General features: G+C 33.4%; 2 protein-coding genes across 4 annotated transcripts in view; one reads left to right on the forward strand and one right to left on the reverse strand.

Moving 5' to 3' along the window:
• The window catches only part of LOC118192265 (sodium/potassium/calcium exchanger 5-like), an 89,860-nt gene that overhangs the window by 48,127 nt on the left and 20,789 nt on the right, over positions 1-20,944 (reverse strand). Inside the window, exon 1 of one of the 2 annotated variants that reach the window (XM_035363190.2) lies at positions 20,219-20,240. The exons of the other annotated variant lie outside the window; for it this stretch is intronic. The gene's annotated coding sequence lies outside the window, so the exon portion shown is untranslated. Of the gene's footprint in view, positions 1-20,218; positions 20,241-20,944 lie in introns of those variants that run through there. 2 annotated transcript variants of the gene reach the window in all.
• The window catches only part of LOC118192266 (prostatic acid phosphatase-like), a 57,818-nt gene that overhangs the window by 12,514 nt on the left and 24,360 nt on the right, over positions 1-20,944 (forward strand). The window contains exons 1-5 of one of the 2 annotated variants that reach the window (XM_035363192.2): positions 2,868-3,490; positions 10,889-10,981; positions 13,981-14,058; positions 17,596-17,715; positions 20,684-20,770. In XM_035363192.2, the coding sequence (XP_035219083.1) occupies positions 3,416-3,490; positions 10,889-10,981; positions 13,981-14,058; positions 17,596-17,715; positions 20,684-20,770 (453 nt within the window). In that variant the 5' untranslated portion in view covers positions 2,868-3,415. Of the gene's footprint in view, positions 1-2,867; positions 3,491-10,888; positions 10,982-13,980; positions 14,059-17,595; positions 17,716-20,683; positions 20,771-20,944 lie in introns of those variants that run through there. The other variant, XM_035363191.2, reaches the window with a different exon arrangement.

Consider the following 20,944-nt stretch of genomic DNA (forward strand, 5'->3'; position numbering starts at 1 on the left):
TCGTCCACTATAAAACGGCGTTTAAATTTTCAAATTGTTGCCATCAAATATTAGACCCTTCATCATATTTAAAAAATTAAATAATGAAGAATCTGCATTAATGTATCTATGTTTCTCGCATTATGAAAAACAACAGTACCAAGAGACACCCAATTCTGAATAACGTAGTCCTCCAATCGAATATGAGCATCTGGAAACCAAAATTTGGAATTTAGAAATGGTTTTATTTTATCTATTTCTTATTTTTTAAAACTTTAATGAATTTTTGATTAAGAAACTTAACGATTTCAAAGCGAGCCACGGTAAAACTGTACGGGGAGGGGAAGGAAGTATTTTTATTTCCAGCGCACGAGATTGTGTATCGAAAATTCTAAAGCTTTTTAAAATATTTTGTGATTTTGCTGTTGAATTGCATTTTATGGTTTAAGTGTGAAGAGCATGATATGAAATAAATAAAGGTTACACACAAAACGTTAAAAAAAGGGGGGTAATATAAAATCTGAAAACTTTCAGACTTTCGTATTTTTTTTTTTTTTTTTTTTTTTTTTTTTTTTTAATTTTGATTTTACGAATATAAACAACTTTCCAGGAACACAATCGCATTTTGCAATTGCACAAAAGTTTGACTTTAGTGAATCTGATGGCTGCGCCTGACGTATTAACGTAATTTTTTTTTTATTTGGCATAAAATTCTTTAATTTTTAATTCTTTAATTTTAAAAGTTATCTCGTTAAAAATTTTCAATATCTTGTTTTCCATTCTAGTTTTCTGTTCTTCCTATTTTCTTGTATTTTTCCTTTTCACTATTTTATATTGCTCTTAGTGCCCAAAAATGTAATATATTTTAAAACAAATTATTGATTTTTAAAATATACAAATTAATTTTAATGTGGTTTTCCTCTTATTTGATGCCCAAAAATGTAATATATTTTAAAACAAATTATTGATTTTTAAAATATACAAATTAATTTTAATGTGGTTTTCCTCTTATTTGATGTGGTTTCTTTATTACTACATCATACAGCTTTATATCAACAAACAATTAATTATCAGTTTTATTAATAATTTTTTGCAATCAATTGATCTTGATGATGTTGATCATTGCCGGTGAATATTTGATTATCGACTCTCACTCAACCCCTTGATCATCATTGACCTCTTTTAAAATTTCATTGATTCCCAGGGGTTAATACAGACTCCGTTCGGAACGTCTGGTCTAAATGGATATTCATCTAGTATCTAGTTCGTTTTTTCACCTGGTCCATCCCTATCGATAATCTCTACTGATAAATCATATTAAGCTTTAGAGGAGCCTTTTTGGGGAGAATGATGAAATCTGAAACCTTTCAGATGTTGTCTTTTTTTTTTCCTCTTTATATATATATACATATAGTATATACAATCTTGCTGTTATTTTTTATATCAAGGATTCGAAAAATTCTTAAGATTCGGATTTGCGAAAATTTAGGATTCGGTCTGCTCACGAAATTAAACCAAAAAATTTATTTTTGTCTTTTAAGAAAGGTTTTATTTTCAGTGACATAGCTAGTAGAGGCGGTGCGCCCTGGATGACACATTTTTGGGGGCGGCATTTTTCACTGAAAATATTACTTTGTAGGGAATAATCATGTGGATCATGAAGGCAAAGAATAAGGAGACTCTGAATTGCATACCGGATTAAATTGAAGGAAAAAAGTAGTTTTTACTCTAGGTAAAGTATTCAAAGAAATTCCGACGAGATTTCGAAGCTACACAACCTTGTTATACCTTTTCATTTCATCCAACCTTTTAAGTGAAAATTACGAATATCAACTAAGTTATTTTACCCCGATCATAACTTAGTTGATATTCGTAACATTAATAATCAATAATTCTTCGTTAAGAGAGGAGTATTTCAGGAGTTTTGTTTCCGTTATTGCTAGGAAAAGCGAAACTGAAACGTGGAAGAGCAGTCCTTTACGTTTCCGCAGATTTTTCTGAAATACAAACTCCAGAACGAAGTCTAAATATTGTAACATTATTGCTAATTTTCCTTATTAATGTTGTAAGCGCTGCTGATTGTGAGAGAGTTTTATAAATAAAAATCACTAAATGTTAAAAATGTTTAATTTGCATTTACGAACTATAAACGTTTATTTTGCATTTAATAACTAGAAATGTTTATTTCGCATTTAAGAAATCTTCATATACTTTCTATATTACAACAGTTGGAGCAATCAAGTAAATCTTTGCAATGTTATGAAACGTTTTGAGAACATACACACACACACACACACACACACCAAAAAAAAGGCAAAATAATAATAGTATAATTTTAAAATGTTAGAATTAAAATTTTTATTCAAAAATAAACATGCAATTTAAATTTAGTCCATATATATTCTTTTGAGATTTTTTTAGTTATTTGTTTATATAGTAAGAGAGGAGGCAAATTCAGGAACCGCCCCAGGCGGCAAAATGGGATTCGCTATGGGTAGCATAAGCTCTAGCTATGTCACTGCCATGGTTACCTAAGTTCATATTTTTCTATGTAAATGGTATATTCTTATGAGGATTATGTATAATTTAAACAGAGATAAGGGAATATCCACACCCTTATTCTCTCTTTTTATACTATAGTTTTATGTTAGAGGTAGTTGTTTCTGTTTTTTTTTTGTTAGGATCTAAAAGAGAAAACCAAAGCACGCGATTTGGCCGTATTATCTTTTAAGCATCGTAATAATCATCAGTGTACTCTTCTTGCATACTAAAAACACAAAATTGTCACATACGCCGGAATGTCAGCAGTTAAGTGAAAGTTCAGTGAACTGCGTTACTATGGAAACTTCTATGATTCAACTCCCAAAATGTTTCATTTTCTTTGAAGTGGGTTCATTTTCTTCTGCGGAAGAGCACTGATAGTTTTTTAAATCTTCATTCTCAATGTAATTCATTCATACATGATAACTTTAGAAAAAACGCTTCCATATTCACGCACTAGCGTAAGATCTGAGTTGATGGATGTACACCAAGGACAGTCTGAGGAAGTGTTTCCAGTACGCTAGATCTTTAACTGAAACTCCAGTTAAAAAACGTTAAAGAATTTTTAATAAGATTCAAACTGACTTGAGTATAAAGAAAGTTTACAACTAAATAAACATACAGCTAAAAAGCTTTGCTATAGAATACTAATTATTAGATGCCAGTGAAATGTTTAACATCAACCTTTTCAAAATAGGCTTTTAAAAGACATTCATATATCCTCTGTTAAAAATTTTTCGGAAGGAAGAACGTTGGAAAAATTGTGGTTAGTTCCTTGTGCTTTCAACCAGAAAGGTATTCATGCTAAAGTAATGATGTAATTTATGTCTCGATTTTGTGATAAAGAGTGATATTTGTGGTAGAATCTTTAGTGATATCAAGAACTGTCCTTGAGATGATTGGGTATATGATTTGTATGCTCCTGACACAGTTCAGCACTGGAACTGCAGAGCTGAGGTTAATTCAAGTAGTAAGTATAGTTTTATTTCCATTTTTATAAGCTTTTAGTTCACTCATGATGTTTCATTGTGTGTGGAATTTTGTTATCGGATTTTAACCTGCTTCATATTAAGCTACCGAGTTCAAATTTTATAAACACACTGTTTCTTGATGGCAGTGCAATGTAGTGAAGCGATGCTTTTCAATTTAACTTCAGTTTAATTTACTTTTTCAATTCAACCGATTTAGAGTTTTTTATTTATTTAATGTTTAAGTGATTTTTTTTCCCATATCTTCATTTAGCGGTCAAACTAAGCATTTAAGAATTTTACTCTTTGCACCATCGAAGACAGCAGAAAAAAAAATAGTTTCATTCAAACTTATACCAAAAATTGTACCTTAATTTCTGAAATTTTGGCGAATTTTTTAATATTGCTCAATTTTTAAGACTATCTGATGTTTATGATTTTAAAATTTCAGCATATAAAAATGTTTCAGATATAAAAATTTTGAAATTTTCACAGATTATAAAACAAACTTTTGGACCTCTTTTAAAACCAGAATGCTAAACAAAAAATTAACGGAACGATTTTCTACATTAAAAAAAAAAAAAAAAAAAAAAGAAGAAGAAGAACTGCAGCCTGAAGCAGACGGCAGAAAAAAGCTTAAAATTGTTTTTGAGGTTGCCATCTTCTTGGCATCTTAATAATGAATTAGTGATAATCTTTTTTTTTTTTTTTTTTTTTTTTTTCCATTTTGGCTTCAAGTAAAATTCTCATTATAACCTTGTTATTACATTCAATTTCTGAAACTGAACATTCAAAGCGGTTTCTTAATTCTCTGAATGACGTGCAGTTACCTTTCTTTATTTCATAATTTTCTTATAATTTATTGATTGTATTTTTATAACGGCTAAAAATTTCAGTGTTGGTAACATGTAATTGAGTTGAAAATCATAAAATAAAATGCAATGAAAAAAGTTTTTTCATAGAATAAGCTTTTAATTGAAATGGATGCGATATTTAATGCAGTAAAAAGAAAAATATTCATCATATATTCGGAATAACAGATAAAATAATTCTATTTACAGAAATACCTACAATTTTATAATGCAAATAAAAGCATGGAATAAATAACGAAATCTCTTAAATGAATTAAATAACGAAACCTATTAATAATAAAACAAGAAATAACAAAAATACGCTAAATAACGAAAATTATTAATTGAATTGCATTTTGAAATGTATAAGCCATTATTTAAAAAATTTTTCTATTAATTGCATTGCCAAATGTATAAAACATTGTCTTATTTTAATCTATCATGGATTGCCCACGCTTTTGTTACTTGGGATATAAAATTTTAGATGAATTCTATGACTAAGTAATTTAGTCTATTATTCCCACTAAACAATATGATAAATTATTTTTCTCCCTTTAGTGCTCTAATTATAATATTCATTTTAAAAAAAAGCTTATTGTACAAAATCTTCTTCTATTGTATTTTATCCGCATCTATCAATTAACAGTTTGCTCTGTGTTTAGGAAATCTGCCACTATTCATTAATAAATGATGCTGCAATAGATGATGAAGGAGCAGATCTTTCGTTGTCTTTATTATGAGAGATCGTTATTTTGATTTCTTTATTTTCTAAATTTAGCCTGTGAAATAATATTTAACCAAATTTTTTAATTGTCTAATTGTGTTTAAAGTATACTTTCCATTTGATTTGATGCTGAAAATAAAAGTTCCTATTTGTACCTTCCCATCAAGGCATCAAATAATTCTCTAGCGACTGTTATTACCCGATTCAAGTCTTTAATTCCCTTTTGCTTGGTTATGACTACGTAAGATGAGAAAGGTCCCAAAGAAGCAACTTCATAATCGTCTCATCTGTTTTTTCCCGCCATAGGCAAGGTACTCGAAAGGGTGGTACTCCAAAGACTTATGTTCTTTACAAACTGAAGAAGTTTGCTGAACTCAACGAGTTTGGCTTCATAGCTGGTCTGTCAGTGGACCATGCCTTAGAGACACTTCACTCAGTTATTATAAATAACAGACGTGACAATATTCCCACATTTATAATTGTAATAGACATACAAAGCGTGTTTGATTCGTTGTGGGGGCTTTAAGTAGACTAAAAAGCATGGCTTGTTCAAAAACTCTATATAAATTATTCAAGAGCTGCTTAAACAACAGAACATATTCAAGCCACAACAGACGAAGTTGTCTATGTGACCTCCATCAATAGGTGCTACTCCCAGGGTTCTTGCCTTGGTCCATTATTATGACTTTGCCTTCGTCCTATTTCAAATTTAAGAAAATATAAACATTCAAGCATACGCAGACCATGTTCTGCTAGCTGTAAAAGGTCGCTCAAGAAGAGAGTATGAAACTAGAGCCCAACATGCAGTAAACGTATTCACAAGCTGGCCAAAATATCAAACGTTCATTATATCTGCACCTAAAAATTCAAGGCGTTCTCATTAGTTCAGGTCGAAGACATACTCGTGCCTTTTGTGTAAAAATTAATGGAAATAATATTAAATTTGTGAAACACATGAAATACTTGGGTGTTTACATTGATGAATAACTTATGTGGCATCAACATTTCGCGTAAATTAAACAACGATTTCAGAAGTTGTCTAACTCATTGAACAGAACCACAGCAGCCAAATGAGGAGTATCCTCTCAGACGCTAAGAGTATGGTATCAGAGAGTAGCTGAAAATGTAGCCCTGTATGGGGCCCTTATGTGAGGTTCTCGTATCACAAAACGTATGAGCCTGCAGCTCAGATCAGCGCAGTGTCCTTGTAAAGCCTATGTCTCTTTCGGAACATAAACGTTCAAAAGGACTCTTGAAGAATTATCTTCTAGCCTTGCGAAACAAAACAGAAATCAGAAGGGTGTATAAGACCCTTTTATTCAAATATAAAATTAACAATGACCCTACTTGGGTTACAAGAAGCCACTCACTTCTGACTTAATAGAATAACGTAACAAATACTAATTCAAGATGTGATAAGTTAGCCTAAAAGCTCACAGAATATTTTAGCTCGCAGGAAGAGCTCTGGTTTGTAGTAAACCGGCGAGACAAGCCTAATGGCTGGAACACTATTCCAGGCCATTTTGTGCTGTGATTATTAGCGACGTGCCGCTAAAGCACGAATTTAAGTACACGAAAAAGAGGCCCTTAACGACCTCGTTAAGAGCTTAAATTCTAACTATCTTAACTACTTAACCTTATCAAAGCCCACCTCTTACAATAAGATTAGATCATTGAGTAATTAAATGTAAAATTCAAAATTTGCGTTACAAGATTTTGACTCTCATCTTGGCATGTACAAAATTTCAGCTGCTCACATCCTTCTAGAAAATCTGGAAGGAAAACGATTTTAGCAAACGTTGTACAAACATGATATAAAATTTTCACAACTTTTCATTAAATTTTCTTTGTACTTTATTGCCACACATTTATTCCACAATTAAATCTCTTCTCCCATGCTCTCCAGAGAAATTGGAGCTGGAGGGTAGAAGGGAAAATAGTGTCTTTTGTAAATGTGTTTATAGACACTTCCAACTGACCAACAATCTATTTACTATTAGAATTTGACATACGAGACTTCAAAGACTCCCTATTTACCAAACTGCACCTAATGTGTTAAAACGATCGTGATTTAACTTTAAGTGTTAAATGGAGAGCCTAACTTACTTCCATGCACACAACTAAATTTCCTTTTAAGTTTCTCAATTTGAACGATTGCAATCACATTTCATTCATGCAATATAATTAAATGCTTATAACTAGGCAAGTCTTTTTCAAAACAAACATATATTTGCGAATACTTTTCACAACAAAATAAAATAAAATAAATAATTATTTACAATAGAATTCAGCTTGCACTTTACATCGAGATTCACGAGTGGCTTTGAATTTCTTAACTTTTAGCACTTGCGTTTCTTGATGGCAATCTCTTAAACTAAAATTGCATTCCTATTTAATTATTACATTAGCATAAACACAGAAAATTACTATTTAGCTTCCGAGCCGTTTCCCTCGTTAAATGAACTAGAATAACTTCACATGAGGTAAAACTTAAATGAATTTAGCAACAAGTCCTTTTGTAGAGTCATTAGGTTAGTTGGAAGCAGAAAAGATGAAAAATATGTAACCGCCTTCGCCGTGAATCGAACCACAGACCTCTGGAATACCGGCCCAGCGTGCTACCGTTACACTACGAAGGCACGCTAGGGAAGTAGGAGAAATACCTTATACTTTTAGATCTAAAATAAAATTGCACTAAGGTGAAAATGAAATTGAACTTATGTTCTCGATCATCATCCGTATGCTCATCCATCCGTTTTTTTGTTGAATTGAACCCAGCTGGGATATTTCTTCATTTTCCGAATCCGAAACCGCTGTCGGTGTTGGTCCTCCGGGCCATCATTAAGCTTCCTCTTCTACTTGCAGTATCAGTTTTCGGCTGTATCCTTAACTATGGGTAACGCTTTAATTAATGCGTTCTTAAAGTTTTCAAAGTTGTAGCTTTCGCTTTCAGGCTTGCCCAAGACAAATTTGCCAATGCATTTATACCACGTAGCAGCCTCCCCTCTAAGAACGGAAGTGACAATAGCAACTTTTTGTGCTTCTTGTACAGGATGCAGCAAAAAATGCGAATTTGACTGCTCAAGAAAATTTAAAACAGACGTTTTTACATCAAAAATTGCTTCTGGTTTCATAGCAGCTCTCTAAGGGTGTCAAAAATAAACACGAATCCCTCCATGGGATTCACAGTAGTCGACGCGGCTTGCGACGTTGAGAAGAAAATGCTAAATGGTAAAGTTTCCTGTGATATCGTTGGACACCAATGTAAAGCCTGTATCTCTTTGGGAACATAATCTTTTAAAAGGACTCTTGAAGAATTATCTTGTGAGACAAAACAGAAATCAGAAGAAGGATCTATAAGATCCTTTTATTCAAACATAAAATTAACAATAACTCAACATGGGTTACAAAAAGGCCATTCACCATTTCTGGCTTAATAGAATAACGTAACAAATACTAATTTCAAGGTGTAGTAGATTAGCCTAACGGCTCATAGAATACTTTAACGCGCAGGAAGAGCTCTGGTTTGTAGAAACCGGCCAGACAAGCTTAATGGCTAGAACACACAACGCCACTAACGCAAGTCGCTAATAATCACAGCACAGCGTGGCCTGGAATAGGCAGACATGCTCCAAAACTAACTCCCGAAACTCTTGCTTAAATATCACTTCATTCTACCTTAATCTGAATAAACTCTCGCTATCTCATTTACATTCTGGCATGAAAAGCGTGGATGAAAAGACAGCAATAGGTTTTTCAACGTAAAATTAACTATTAGTTAAATTAAATAGATAAACCTCACAACCTATTCTCATGAACGTCTGTCGGGGATACAGAATATCTCCTACCAATGCGCTAAACGTCAAATTTGGTCTCCTCTCCTCCATCTCGTTATACAGAGGGAAAATGCCCTATCCCGCACACTTAGATTGCATATTAATACATCTGTGTGGGACAGATAATTCATCAGCACTGACTATGAAAGCCCAACAGTGCTCCGCCATCCAGCAGAATTTCATCTTGATATGAAAATGCAAGCTCCGTCAACTTTTGATTCATATGCGGCATATACTGATGGAAGAAAGGTGGATCAAGGTGCATTTGTGACTTCTAATGTGATACTCTTAGGCACCAGTTAGTGTATTTACCTAGGCACGAAAACTAAATTCTGCCATTGCAGTGTTCTAAGCTGAGCTTGCAAGCACTTAGAGCAGCAGTTCACTATAGCATTCTAGTTGGTCACGAACTAACGACATATTTTGACTCAGCGTCAAATCTCCAGTCTGTACCGGGTTGAAAAATTCGGAATACCATAGTCAAGGAGATTCAAAGAATGCTACTCTCTCTGTTGACAAATATCAGACCAAAGCTCCAATGGGTCCGCGCACGCGCTGGAGTACACGCCAATGAAAAAGCAGACGAAACTGCCAAATTGGCAGCCACGGACGAATGTACACGGTTAATGTACATACTGTGGCTGAAGTCGCAGATGAAAACAACCATTAGGGTTCTTTTAATAGAGGAGTGGCAAAGTTCCTGGGATGACGACGACCTGGCAGGAGAGTATAAAATTACTTTCCTAAAATCAGAGATAAATTATGCAACGGTCCTTCTGAGCGGACACAATTGCTGACGGGACATGGCCTATACATGAGCTATATATTTCGCTTCGGCTTTCGGGACAGTGCGCGGTGAATATGTGAAAGGGTTGGAGAACCTGACCATTATATTTTTGACTGTGCAGAAACAAACGCTTAGACGTATCCAGAGATGCACTGAAGTAGCTCTTGGAATCTCTAAGATGGCATCCTGCTATAGCTATTGCAATAAAAAGAAATGTCATAAACTTATACGTATACTTATACGCGTACTTATACGCATAATACGTATGTTTTTTTTTAAGAACAACAGTGAACAAAATAGAATCACTGGCAGTATTTAAACAGGTTGATAAGCACCATCTCCAGGTGCTCTATCAGTGGAGTAAAGTAAAGTTATGATTTGAACCTTTACTTCATCTTTCCGTAGTCCTTACCGGAATGCAAATTATTTGTGAATTAGTTGTGTATTTAAGCCGATGTTTTGAATATCTTTTAGGCTGAGAGCATCTGGCAGCTTCGACCTTTCAGTTATGTAGTATCACCAGCCCTCTTTAAGTTATTCCAGCTTTAGCAAGACTGGCACCAACCATTTCGCTAGCCGATGTAAAATACGCGCCGTTAATTACTTAAGCCAGCTTTAGAATATTTTTATATAGACTAGATTACCAGCACAAGGGTGCTTTCTATAGATTGAATGATTTTTTTTTTAAATGTTATTTTTAACTTTTCTAAAACATTGCCATCTGATTTAAGACTGGAGCCATAACTCGCTTGTCAGTCTAGTAGGTAAATAAATAGTCATAGGTAAATAATAGTCAGTAAATAAACAACATGTATTACTTATAATACGTGAATGCTACCGGCAGTGCATGAAACGCAGGTATTCTATAAATTACCTAAGGAATTTTAGGCAAAGTGTAAAATTTGAGAATTATTATATACTTGCCCTAGACATTCTGTAGAATGACAAATCTTATTTAGGCAAAGCATGAAAAATGCTCACGATAAGGCTATTATTTAAAAGATCTGCATTCCTGAAAAATTCAAGTTATTTTCAAATGCCATTAATTTAATCAAAATACGTAAATAAAAATGAAAGCTGCGCAAAACAAAATTTGTGCCTTTCTTATTAAAGAAAACAGTGTATGAAAATTTATGGAATTTTGGAATGAATGTGTTAATGAATGCATTTACGATAAAAAAAATACTTATTTTTTTCCCTAGGTATTTAGAAAAAGCCAATGGTTTCCGGAAGTCAGTCGTCCGGATAACCAGTACGGATTTCTTTGGGAAAACAGAGCAGAAAAAATTGCACAAGTAAGAATGGATACAGTTCCTTTTAAAATTTTTCTTCATATCCTAGTAAGCCACCGATTCCCTAACGAATCGAATAAACGAACGCGTGAAACTCGCAAATTAATTGCGTGAGAATGAGAATGGGAAGATTAAAAAGGTAGAGAATAAATCCAACTTTAGTACACTAGCATACACATTTTGAATCTTAGTGGTAAGATTAAATCAAATTTAATAGTAAATAAATATTAAAGGAAGATTAAACTAAGGTGGAAAGTTTACTTTATTGCTTTATTTTACAACGTAACTCAAACTTTGTGCAACAATGAGCAGTCTAGTTTACAAAATAAATTAGCTTATGAAATTTGTCAAAAATTTCACTGTTGACTTTCGGGTGTCAAAAACTTTGCTGTATACACAATTATTAAAGTACGTATGATACACATGTACTGTAAACTAAATGTAAACTTCGGAGAATAAAATTCGCCTTTACTGTAACTATAACGTAATACTAAGTTGCGACACAATCAGTGCTAAACAATGAACACTCATTTTCTCCCGCAGATGGAGAAAAATTCGTCCATGCTTTCATGTTGCAGGAGGAAAGGGAATAGAGAATCCCTTTGGTCTTGACCAGCTGCCTGCATCCTCGGAAGACACATTCGCCTTTTCTTACATAAAGATGATTACTGAAGTTCAATGTCAGGTGCTTAAAAAAAGGTGAACCAAACTTTAAGAGATCGTAGAACGCATAGAAACAATTCCCTTCCCCATCAACTTCTGTTGATGGGGAAGGGAATTGGTTACATGGTCGGAAGATGAAACATAAAGGTATTAGAGGAGGTGTTTCCAACGAGGTAGCTATTGATCCTCTGGGAGTCGATGAAATTTTAAAGAAGGTAGTGATGATTAGCGGGGTCGATAGCCCATTATGCACCGGCAATAAATCGGCGTAATTAAGACCCCATTGATTACAAAAATTTTTTAATGAATTGGTAAATATTTTTTTATTTATATAAAGCTATATCATGTAGTAAGGAAGAAGTCATATAAATTAAATATAAAGGAAAAAACACAGTAAAATTATTTTATATATTTTAAAGATCAATGATACTTTTTAAAAAAGCATAATGTTTTTAGGCAATAAGTAACATAAAAAAGTAAAACGCTAGAACACGAGAAAATGCAATAAAAAATAGAAAGAACGTAAAATTGGAATGGAAACTAAGACACAGGTTGAATATTTTTGACCGAGGTAATTTAAATATTAAATTAAGGAATTGTATGCCAAATAATAAAAAAAAATATTAGTACTTTAGTCGCTACAATCCCATTAATTAAAATCGAACTTTTGTGTAATTAGAATATGCGATTTTGTTTCTGGAAACTTGTTAATATTCGTAAAATTAAAAATAATAATAATACAAAACATAATAAGACATTAATCTAATAAACCATTTGTTCATGTTCTTAGTCTAATTGTTAAGTTACTCATACGCAATTATTTGTGTCATGATTATGTTGCATACTGCATAGTATGGAGAAAAATGTAAGGGGGTCGATGGAAAAAAAACTATTTCTTCAAAAGAAATTCCATGCGACGCAAATGTGAGAATGATGATGAATCACAAAAGAAGAAACCATCACAAATCAGAGAATGTGAAACCATCACAAAAGATGGTTTGGTTTAGTTTATTTGATAACAACAAAGCACTAGAGGGCTATCTGCCTGAGAGGAGGGGTGTAATTAGGAGGACGTCTTAAGGTGCACTGGCTCATGTACACTTTACACATGGGGAAAACAGTGAAAACGTGCATGCAGCCAGTCCTTTTGCTGGGATTCGTTCCCGGATCGAACTACCAGTGTTAACGACTTTACCGCTCGGCCCTGGTGGGGCGAAGCAATGATATTATACTAACTAAAATAATCCTTCGAAAGAGCAATCCGGAAACGGATTGGTAATAGCAATATAAGGATTGGGGGATTTTCTCCAACACTGCACACTGCAGCAGCACCGACCGAAATTCTATTGACGAATTCTTCATCTGTTTTAAGAGAATTCTTATAGATGAGATTCTTAAGATATCCCTGATTCCTTACAATAAGAAACTGAGACATGGCTGGTAGGACGATCTTGGAGCACCTTAACGAATCCACCGACCAGAAAGGGGACAATGGGTAGTCCCTTACGTCTTATCGAAAATTGGCTGGTGCTACAGTGCACTAAAATATATATCCATCGCTAGTAAGGTAGAAATGGCATTAACACCTGGATTCCCGCTAGTAAGGTAGAAATGGCATTAACACCCGGGCTCGACGCCCTACCGAGAACTAGAGACATAAATCGAGCACTATAAAGGGCCGTTCCTACTGGGGCTTATCTTCCCAGTGGGAACGGCCCTTAAGACAATGAATAACCTATATAGTATGCAGGCAATGAATTTAGAATGTGAAGTTATGTCATACATGAATTTCATAACAATGTTTTCAATAGAAGCTGGTGGGGCTGGGGAGTAGTGAGTAGCAAATGGTGAAAAGCACGATTATAAAATGTTGCAGAGAATATCGGTACAGTGCAATCAAATGGTATCCGCAGATAATTTAAAATATATCAGATTGCAAACACAAAATAATAATAAAAATATAAAACATGAACAGGTGCGTTAAACATGTGTTGGGGATAAAAATTAGACAGACAGAAACCCCCGAATCTGTTGTTAAAATTGTAATTTATTTTAATTCTAGCGAAATAGTCTCTGACGAATTTTTATGCCTGTAATCCAAGTATTAATTGTTGTTAATAATAAACAACTAAATTGTTCAAGAAATTTAAAATTGTTTCATGTGACATTTCTAATGAAGAATTTATATATGTATTCATTTTGAGTTTTTATCATTTTAACTGACTTCAGTCTATGTTTCACTTGCTTGGTCAAGATCATGTGTGTGTATTTTAATTAAGTAAATGCTACTATTTATTTTATATATATATATTTTTTCTAAGTTCTGTTATTTGTCTTAGACTGGAATGTTTCAGCATTATCGAATGGGGCAAAGTCTTCGGAAAAGATACAGCAACTTTCTGAGCTCACAATCGAAAGTATGTTAGAAACTGATTCGTTAAACCTTTCATTTGCAAGTAATGTTTTTATTGAAATTATGCAATTTAATCAAAATATGTTTTGCTATTTTGTTACAAATATCGGTATGCCTTATATAAGTAAAACGCATTTTTTTTTTCTAGCAGCATTAATTTGCAAACAGATTCATGCCGCTAGAAACAAAAATACGCTAAAGAAGATTTATTTCCACAATAACCCAAGCAGTTAAACAGCACAGTTTAAGCATATATTAGCATTTAACATAATTTATATCTCAAATAATACAGGTGGCGCATATTATCTCGACCTCATTATTATTAAATAATGAAGGGTCTATCTGGGCGGACCTTGTGGAAAAACGAAGGCACCTGGATTCAAGAAGTTTTGAAGATATAGTTCTTTACCCGAATATGTGCAACTCAAAGCCTTAATTTGGAATTTTTTTTTTATTTATTTTATATTTTGTGATAACTTGATTTTGTTTAAGAAACTGCGATACAGGTAGAGGTGGGAAAGAAACCAAAACCCTGCCATCGCCGTTCAGATATAGTTCCGAGCAGTAACCATGCAGTTCCGTCCCAATTTTGAGGGAAAACATCTCGAGGGTCTCCCATCCCTCTTCCCCTGCCACAACCTCTCGAAAGAACATTCGACTCATTGTATATTTTGAGAGCCTCTTTGCCATACATACATTATACGTTTATAAAAATTCATGCCTTATCTGGGATTCGAAATTGGATCCATTGGAACGGTTTTGGTTTATATGATCACTTTATTTATTTCTCAAGGGATCGGTGCCTAATGGGAGGGATGCCTTTAATGGAGGACTTTCTAAGGGAAACTGGCTCATATATACGTTAACATTGGCAAAACCACGGAAACGCCCATGTAGCCAGCCCGTTCGCGGGATTCGAACCTCGGACCGAACTGTCAGTGTTCTGCTGGTGGTCCCCATTCCCATAGCAGTCCGCGTCTCTAACTTTTCTACAGGCTGGGCAGCTCTTTTATAATATAGCAGTTTCGCTGCTGAAGTATGTAAGTTTAATTCTTATGAAGGTTGCATTCTTCATTTGAGAGAGACTCTAAAGCAGCGGTTCTGAAACTTTTGACTAACGCATACTATCTAAACAAAAATCGAAAACCTTTAGTACCACCACTACAAAGTACTACTGCCACCACCACTCTTGAACAAAGCTCAGATCGCATACATTTACGAGTGTTAGAGAAAAAACTCAATCAGGATGTTGGGGTTTTAATTTTTGAATTGAATAGTTAAAAAAAAATTGCTTCTTTGCGTACCACCTATTTTCTCTTGCGTACCACTGGTTGAGAACCCCTCCTCTAAAGATTTGCGGCAAATGAGAATCAAGAAATCATTGCGATAGGCCGAAAAATTCTGGAACAAAAACGATGACCGCAGATGCACAGTTAGTTAATAAAAGAGAAAGATTCCTTATTTTGTGATTTCAACTTTACCAAGAGCGTTTTCTGCTCGCTCTATCAAGGCATCCTCCTACACCTCTTAACAGGAGATTCCATAACCGGTAGTCGTATCCGCTACAGATCTAGAGTAACTTGCTGAGAACAACGAGCTGCGGGTCAGGAGAAGGGAAAAAAAAAAAAAAAAAAAGGATTGTTTGCCGTACTTCAAGATATTCACCCCGCATTAGAAAAATATCCTCGGAAAACATTAGCATTCAATTAACAGACAGGAACTTTTGCAAAGTCTGAATCTTTTATTTTTATCAGTGTGAACCAACAAACGCCTTTACCTTGCAGAATATTTGCATATACCCTAGGATTTCAAATAAATTAAATACTCTACGCCCTTTGTTTTTCGTCAGCTCGTTACAGGATCTATTAATTTGAAATAAAAGGAGAAATGGTGAGTTTTTGTATGTAGTTGTATAGTGCATAGTCACTGAATGCAGTCTGTAGATATAGACAAAACAAACATATTAGTGAACCTTGAGAAGAATGTTCTACTCGAATACATTGTTCGAAGCGATGTGGGTAATTGCACAAAGTGGGAAATCAAACTATTTGGCAATATCTATTAAAGAGCCATACTTTTGCTTGCCATCGAACAGTCCTCTCGGATTGCAACTGCACACAATTCATTGTATCCCATTAGTGTCCGAAACAACCTGTTTGATTTGGATTTTGGAATTTATTAGATTATGGCAAAGCACACAGGAGCTATCTGCTTAAGGGGAGGGATGCTTTTGTGGAGGATTTCTTAAGGGAAACTGGCTCGTATCCATATTACACATGGTGAAACCCCGAATTGCAGCCAGCCCGTTCGCCGGGATTCGAAGGCGGGTCGAACTACTAGAGTTCAGCGACTTTATCACTTGGCCGCTGGTAGGTCGAGAACCTTTGAATGAAGGCTTGCGACTCGCAATCCACAACTGCTTTGCCCCAACGGTCCCATAATATACTAATTCCATATGTACGTTTGCTTAACATGCCCACGTGCATTCTAGCCAGTGCCGGCTTTACATATAAGCTATACAAGCTATAATTTAAGGCTCCCAACAAAACATTTTCTCAGAGCCTGTATAAAAAGAATTGTCCATATCCCTTACGAAGGTCACTATATTTCAAATGCTTGGGGCCTCATCAAGTTTAAATTTGGCCCTGATTCTAGTAGAGCTGGTAATTCGAATCAATAGATACAATATGCGCCACCTTGTAATACAACAGGCACCGCTTAATGTGGTCATGTTTGTCCAGGATTATTGTGATAACATTAAGCGATGAACAAAATAATCCTTCAACACAGCAATGCAATTTAACTAATTTGATATAAATACAAGAAGAAACATATAAATAGACACTTTCACAGCCTTTTAATTAGGAAGAGTTTGTTTGTGAACTGTTCAAAATGTCTTTTATGCAAAAGTTCATATATGAACTTCTCATAACTTTTCTGGAAATTATTTGGCCTTGTACCTTTAACCTTAAAACTCGAAGAACATCCGCTCATTGGGAGAGAACTTGTCATTATAAAATTTTAAATTAGGCTTTAGTTTTGCATAGGTATTTTCAGATAAATTTTTTCTCTCCTTCAAAATCGATAGATTTAGTAAAAAACTGCGTCAAACTAAGGATTTTTTCCCTCTAGTTTTAAATGCTTGACTAAAATTTAAACAAAGCTGTTTGGTGGTTTAATCTTTTACATTGGCTGCATTTCTCTATTACTTGGCTATTTTTATAAGCAATTTTAAGCTTATTTGGCGACTTTGCATCAGTTTAAATGATTCATTCTATAACCTTTTGATCATATTAACCGAATTGTTGATTCCAGTAAACGATGCATTTGCCATACTTCGTATACAAACGTGTTGGAGTTCGGCAATTCAACAACAGTATCCAAATGACAAGATTAACTGAGATCGCATTGTGGATGTGACGTCTATTGTAATCATATTCTGTTGGTATCGATATGTGATATATTTTATTTTTGTTTATAAATGCAGTAACCTTTTCGTCTTAAAGTGACTGAAATCTTTGTTTGTTTATTTATTTTCTAGAATGGATTACGGGAAGCCAAGGAATGCACATCATCTTCTGAATGCTTTCTTATAGGACTTAATGATTTACCGTTTTTTGATTATTCGTTCAGCTCAAATAGGCCATACGCTGACGATCAGGTTAGTTCATAAGAGTGAATAATTTATATAAATTCATTTTAATTACTTTTGCATTCAGGGAATTTATCTTTTTGTGCTAATACTTTCTCTTTAATTCTATAAACAGACATAATTTCTTGTTCAGTTCCACTGTTCAAGCCCTGTAATTTCTATGTCGAGAATGCCGACTAACTTGTCAATCGAAATTTTTTCGTTTTCAATAACCTCTCTGTCACTTTCTTCATTATCGGAAGCGGTACATCGAAACATGCTTTCGCTTTGTAGATTCTTTGGCAGCTCCAGAATCGGAAACTCTTTTTGACATAATCGAAAGTTCAAGCTTACTTTTTATAAAATTGCTCTAGCAGTCTGCAAAAAATAATAAGCCGGATCCAATTAGAAGATTAAGGAACAACGCAGTCTGCAACATTAACTGAAATAGATAATTATATAATTTTAGCTTTGCTTATACCGTCCGTTATACATTAAATATGCGCATTTCCGGATTATGGACCTCCGGATTAAAGACTTTGTACTGTACTACGTTTTGAAATTTTGTTTTTATTCTTTCTATTACTCATTACATTTACCAAACGCACTCAAACTCGTTTTTATGCAGGGGATAGGGGCTACATAAAAGGAAACGCTTAAAAATTATTTTGGAACTTCATAAGCAGCTGTAAAATGCATTCTTTGTAACACATTAAAAAAGTATGCTGTAAATAGAGATCGCATGAAAAAGTCCAATATAGTCGAACCTTACTGTGTAGCTGGAAATTGGTTTACCAAACAAAATAAAAATATTAATTCATACACAGGATGATTTTTAAATTGTTTCTATATTAAATATCATATATATGAAACTTCCAAGATGTACATAAGTGTTTTCAGACAAAGTATAAAATTTGAGAATTACTATACACTTTCCCTAGGCACTGAATATAATACCTGGACATCTGTATGCTATTTAGGCAGAGAATGAAAAAATGTCCCGATAAGTCACGCTATTGTTTAAAAGCTGTTATTTTGAAATGTTACTAATACAAATGTTATGTAAAGTAGAAATGCTATTTCGAAAAAATAATGAAAGAGGACCATTAAAAACTTTTATTCCAAATACTAAAAGAAAAATGAAGTTGTATAAAACAAAATTTATTTAATTTTGTATAAAACAAAATTATACCAAATTCGAGCTCTCTCATGATAAAAGCTTTGCAAAAGATCTTTATACATAATACAATGCGATCTCGATTATCCGGGCTTATGCCGGAGAAGCTGGTCACGGATAATTGAAAAACACGGATAATCAAAACAATCAAACAGAAAACAATGTATGAACATGCATGGAATTATGGAACTAATGTATTAAATGTATGGATTATGTATGAATGTATTAAATATATGGATATTTGAAACGAATCCGAGATGGATTTCATACATTACCGGTCTGTCATTTGGAATTCTATAGAATGCCTAGGAAACGTATGAAATATTAATCTTTAATACACTGCTGGCCAGTTTTTAGCATTCTATAAAATGCTTAATTATTCTACAGAATACTGGCTTTCATGCACTGCCGGTAACATATATAAATACAAAATAAATAAATAGCGCATAAAAGCAGCTTTGAGTGTAGAGTATATTTAAACTTTATTTAAATTCGCATTTGAATTTTCTAACCTTTTCCCCAGTTTGCGTTTCTGCCATCTATTCATTTGTTGCCTTAAATTCGAGGAAAATTTGAACATTTCAAGATAATTCATCCAAAACTGGAACTATTCAAACTAAACTCATTCAACTAGGATCGAATCCGCTACAACGAACTTGAATGGGCCGGAAATTTGGTTCGCTCTATTTCATTTTATAATAAAAACATGAAACATCTCACAAAATAGTATAAAAAGTGATTAATTAGCATTGCCATTTCTACCAAAAGAATTGAATAATAGGCCTAATTTAAAAATAAATACAATTAAGAAAAAGTTTTTTTTTAATTAAATAGGCTTTTTATTTAAAATGGATATGATATGAATGCACTGAAAGAAGAAGAAAGAAGAAAAATATTTATCGTATACTCGTATATTAGTGGGAATAGTAGATTCAACAATTCTATTGACAGAATTCATCTACAATTTTATATTTTGTTTACATCTACAATTTTATTTTTATTATTTATATTTGAATTTTCTAGTACTTGAATTGCATTGCCAAATGACCGACGCTTTTATCATTCGTGATATAAACTGTAATTGAATTCTGTAAATAGAATAATTTAAACTATATGATAAATTATTTCTCTCCTTTTGGTGCATTAATTATCATATTCATTTTAAATAAAACCTTATTTTTAAAAAAACGTTTCTTAATCGTATATTATTCCAGTTTTATTTTATAATATTTTTTGTAATATACTGTTAAAATTCATGCACATTAAAGAAGGTTATTTATAAATATTTACTCATGAAGAATACATCGAGTATATCCCAAATTCTGTTAAATGCTTCCATAAATAAGAACAAGTTACCTGATAAATTATTCTTTACTAGTAAGAAATAACGTCCATATACTATAATTCTAAGCGCATCAGTTCTTCATTCGAGTGGAAGACATTAAGAACTGCGTAAACTTCCGCTTTTCTTTGCAAGGAAGCACTGGTAAAAAAATATATATATATATATAACAGCAACACATAGGTTGCTGATCAACAACTTTATCTGATCCCATCTCTCGTTTGTGTATACAAAATAACTGGCTAGACTACTGACCGATAAACGATAGAAGAGTCCTCAGAATATACCATATTTAAACTTTATTGCATGTTTTCTATATATCTCTACTAAAAATTAACTTTTAGTTAACTTCTGTGTTTTTGTTATATTTGTTATATGCTGATTTATATACTAATTTTATCATTCTTGATGAAGTATATGTTAAAAAAATAAAATTGTCTTTTCTTATTTAATTGAATTTCCAATTTTTGCGTATTTAGATGGATATTGTGTGCCCGCAGCTTCTGATGGAGACATCAAGAATGTACGATTCTGATGAAGGATATAAAATAATAAGTGAAAACAAGGTAAAAATTACATAGTATTGGATCAAAACTGCATCTCTTAGCAAATACAGCGGTAACAATACTAGTTATAACGCAAAAAAATGCTACAGCACTAACAGTACTCATTATAACGCAAAAGAATGTTATCTTCGTATAAATAATTACAATCTGTACCATGTTGCCCAATACTGTCGC

This window comes from Stegodyphus dumicola, chromosome 10 (genome assembly GCF_044657685.1).
Source record: "Stegodyphus dumicola isolate Sdum_Otavi_A_Nest chromosome 10, ASM4465768v1".
Lineage (NCBI taxonomy): Eukaryota > Metazoa > Arthropoda > Arachnida > Araneae > Eresidae > Stegodyphus > Stegodyphus dumicola.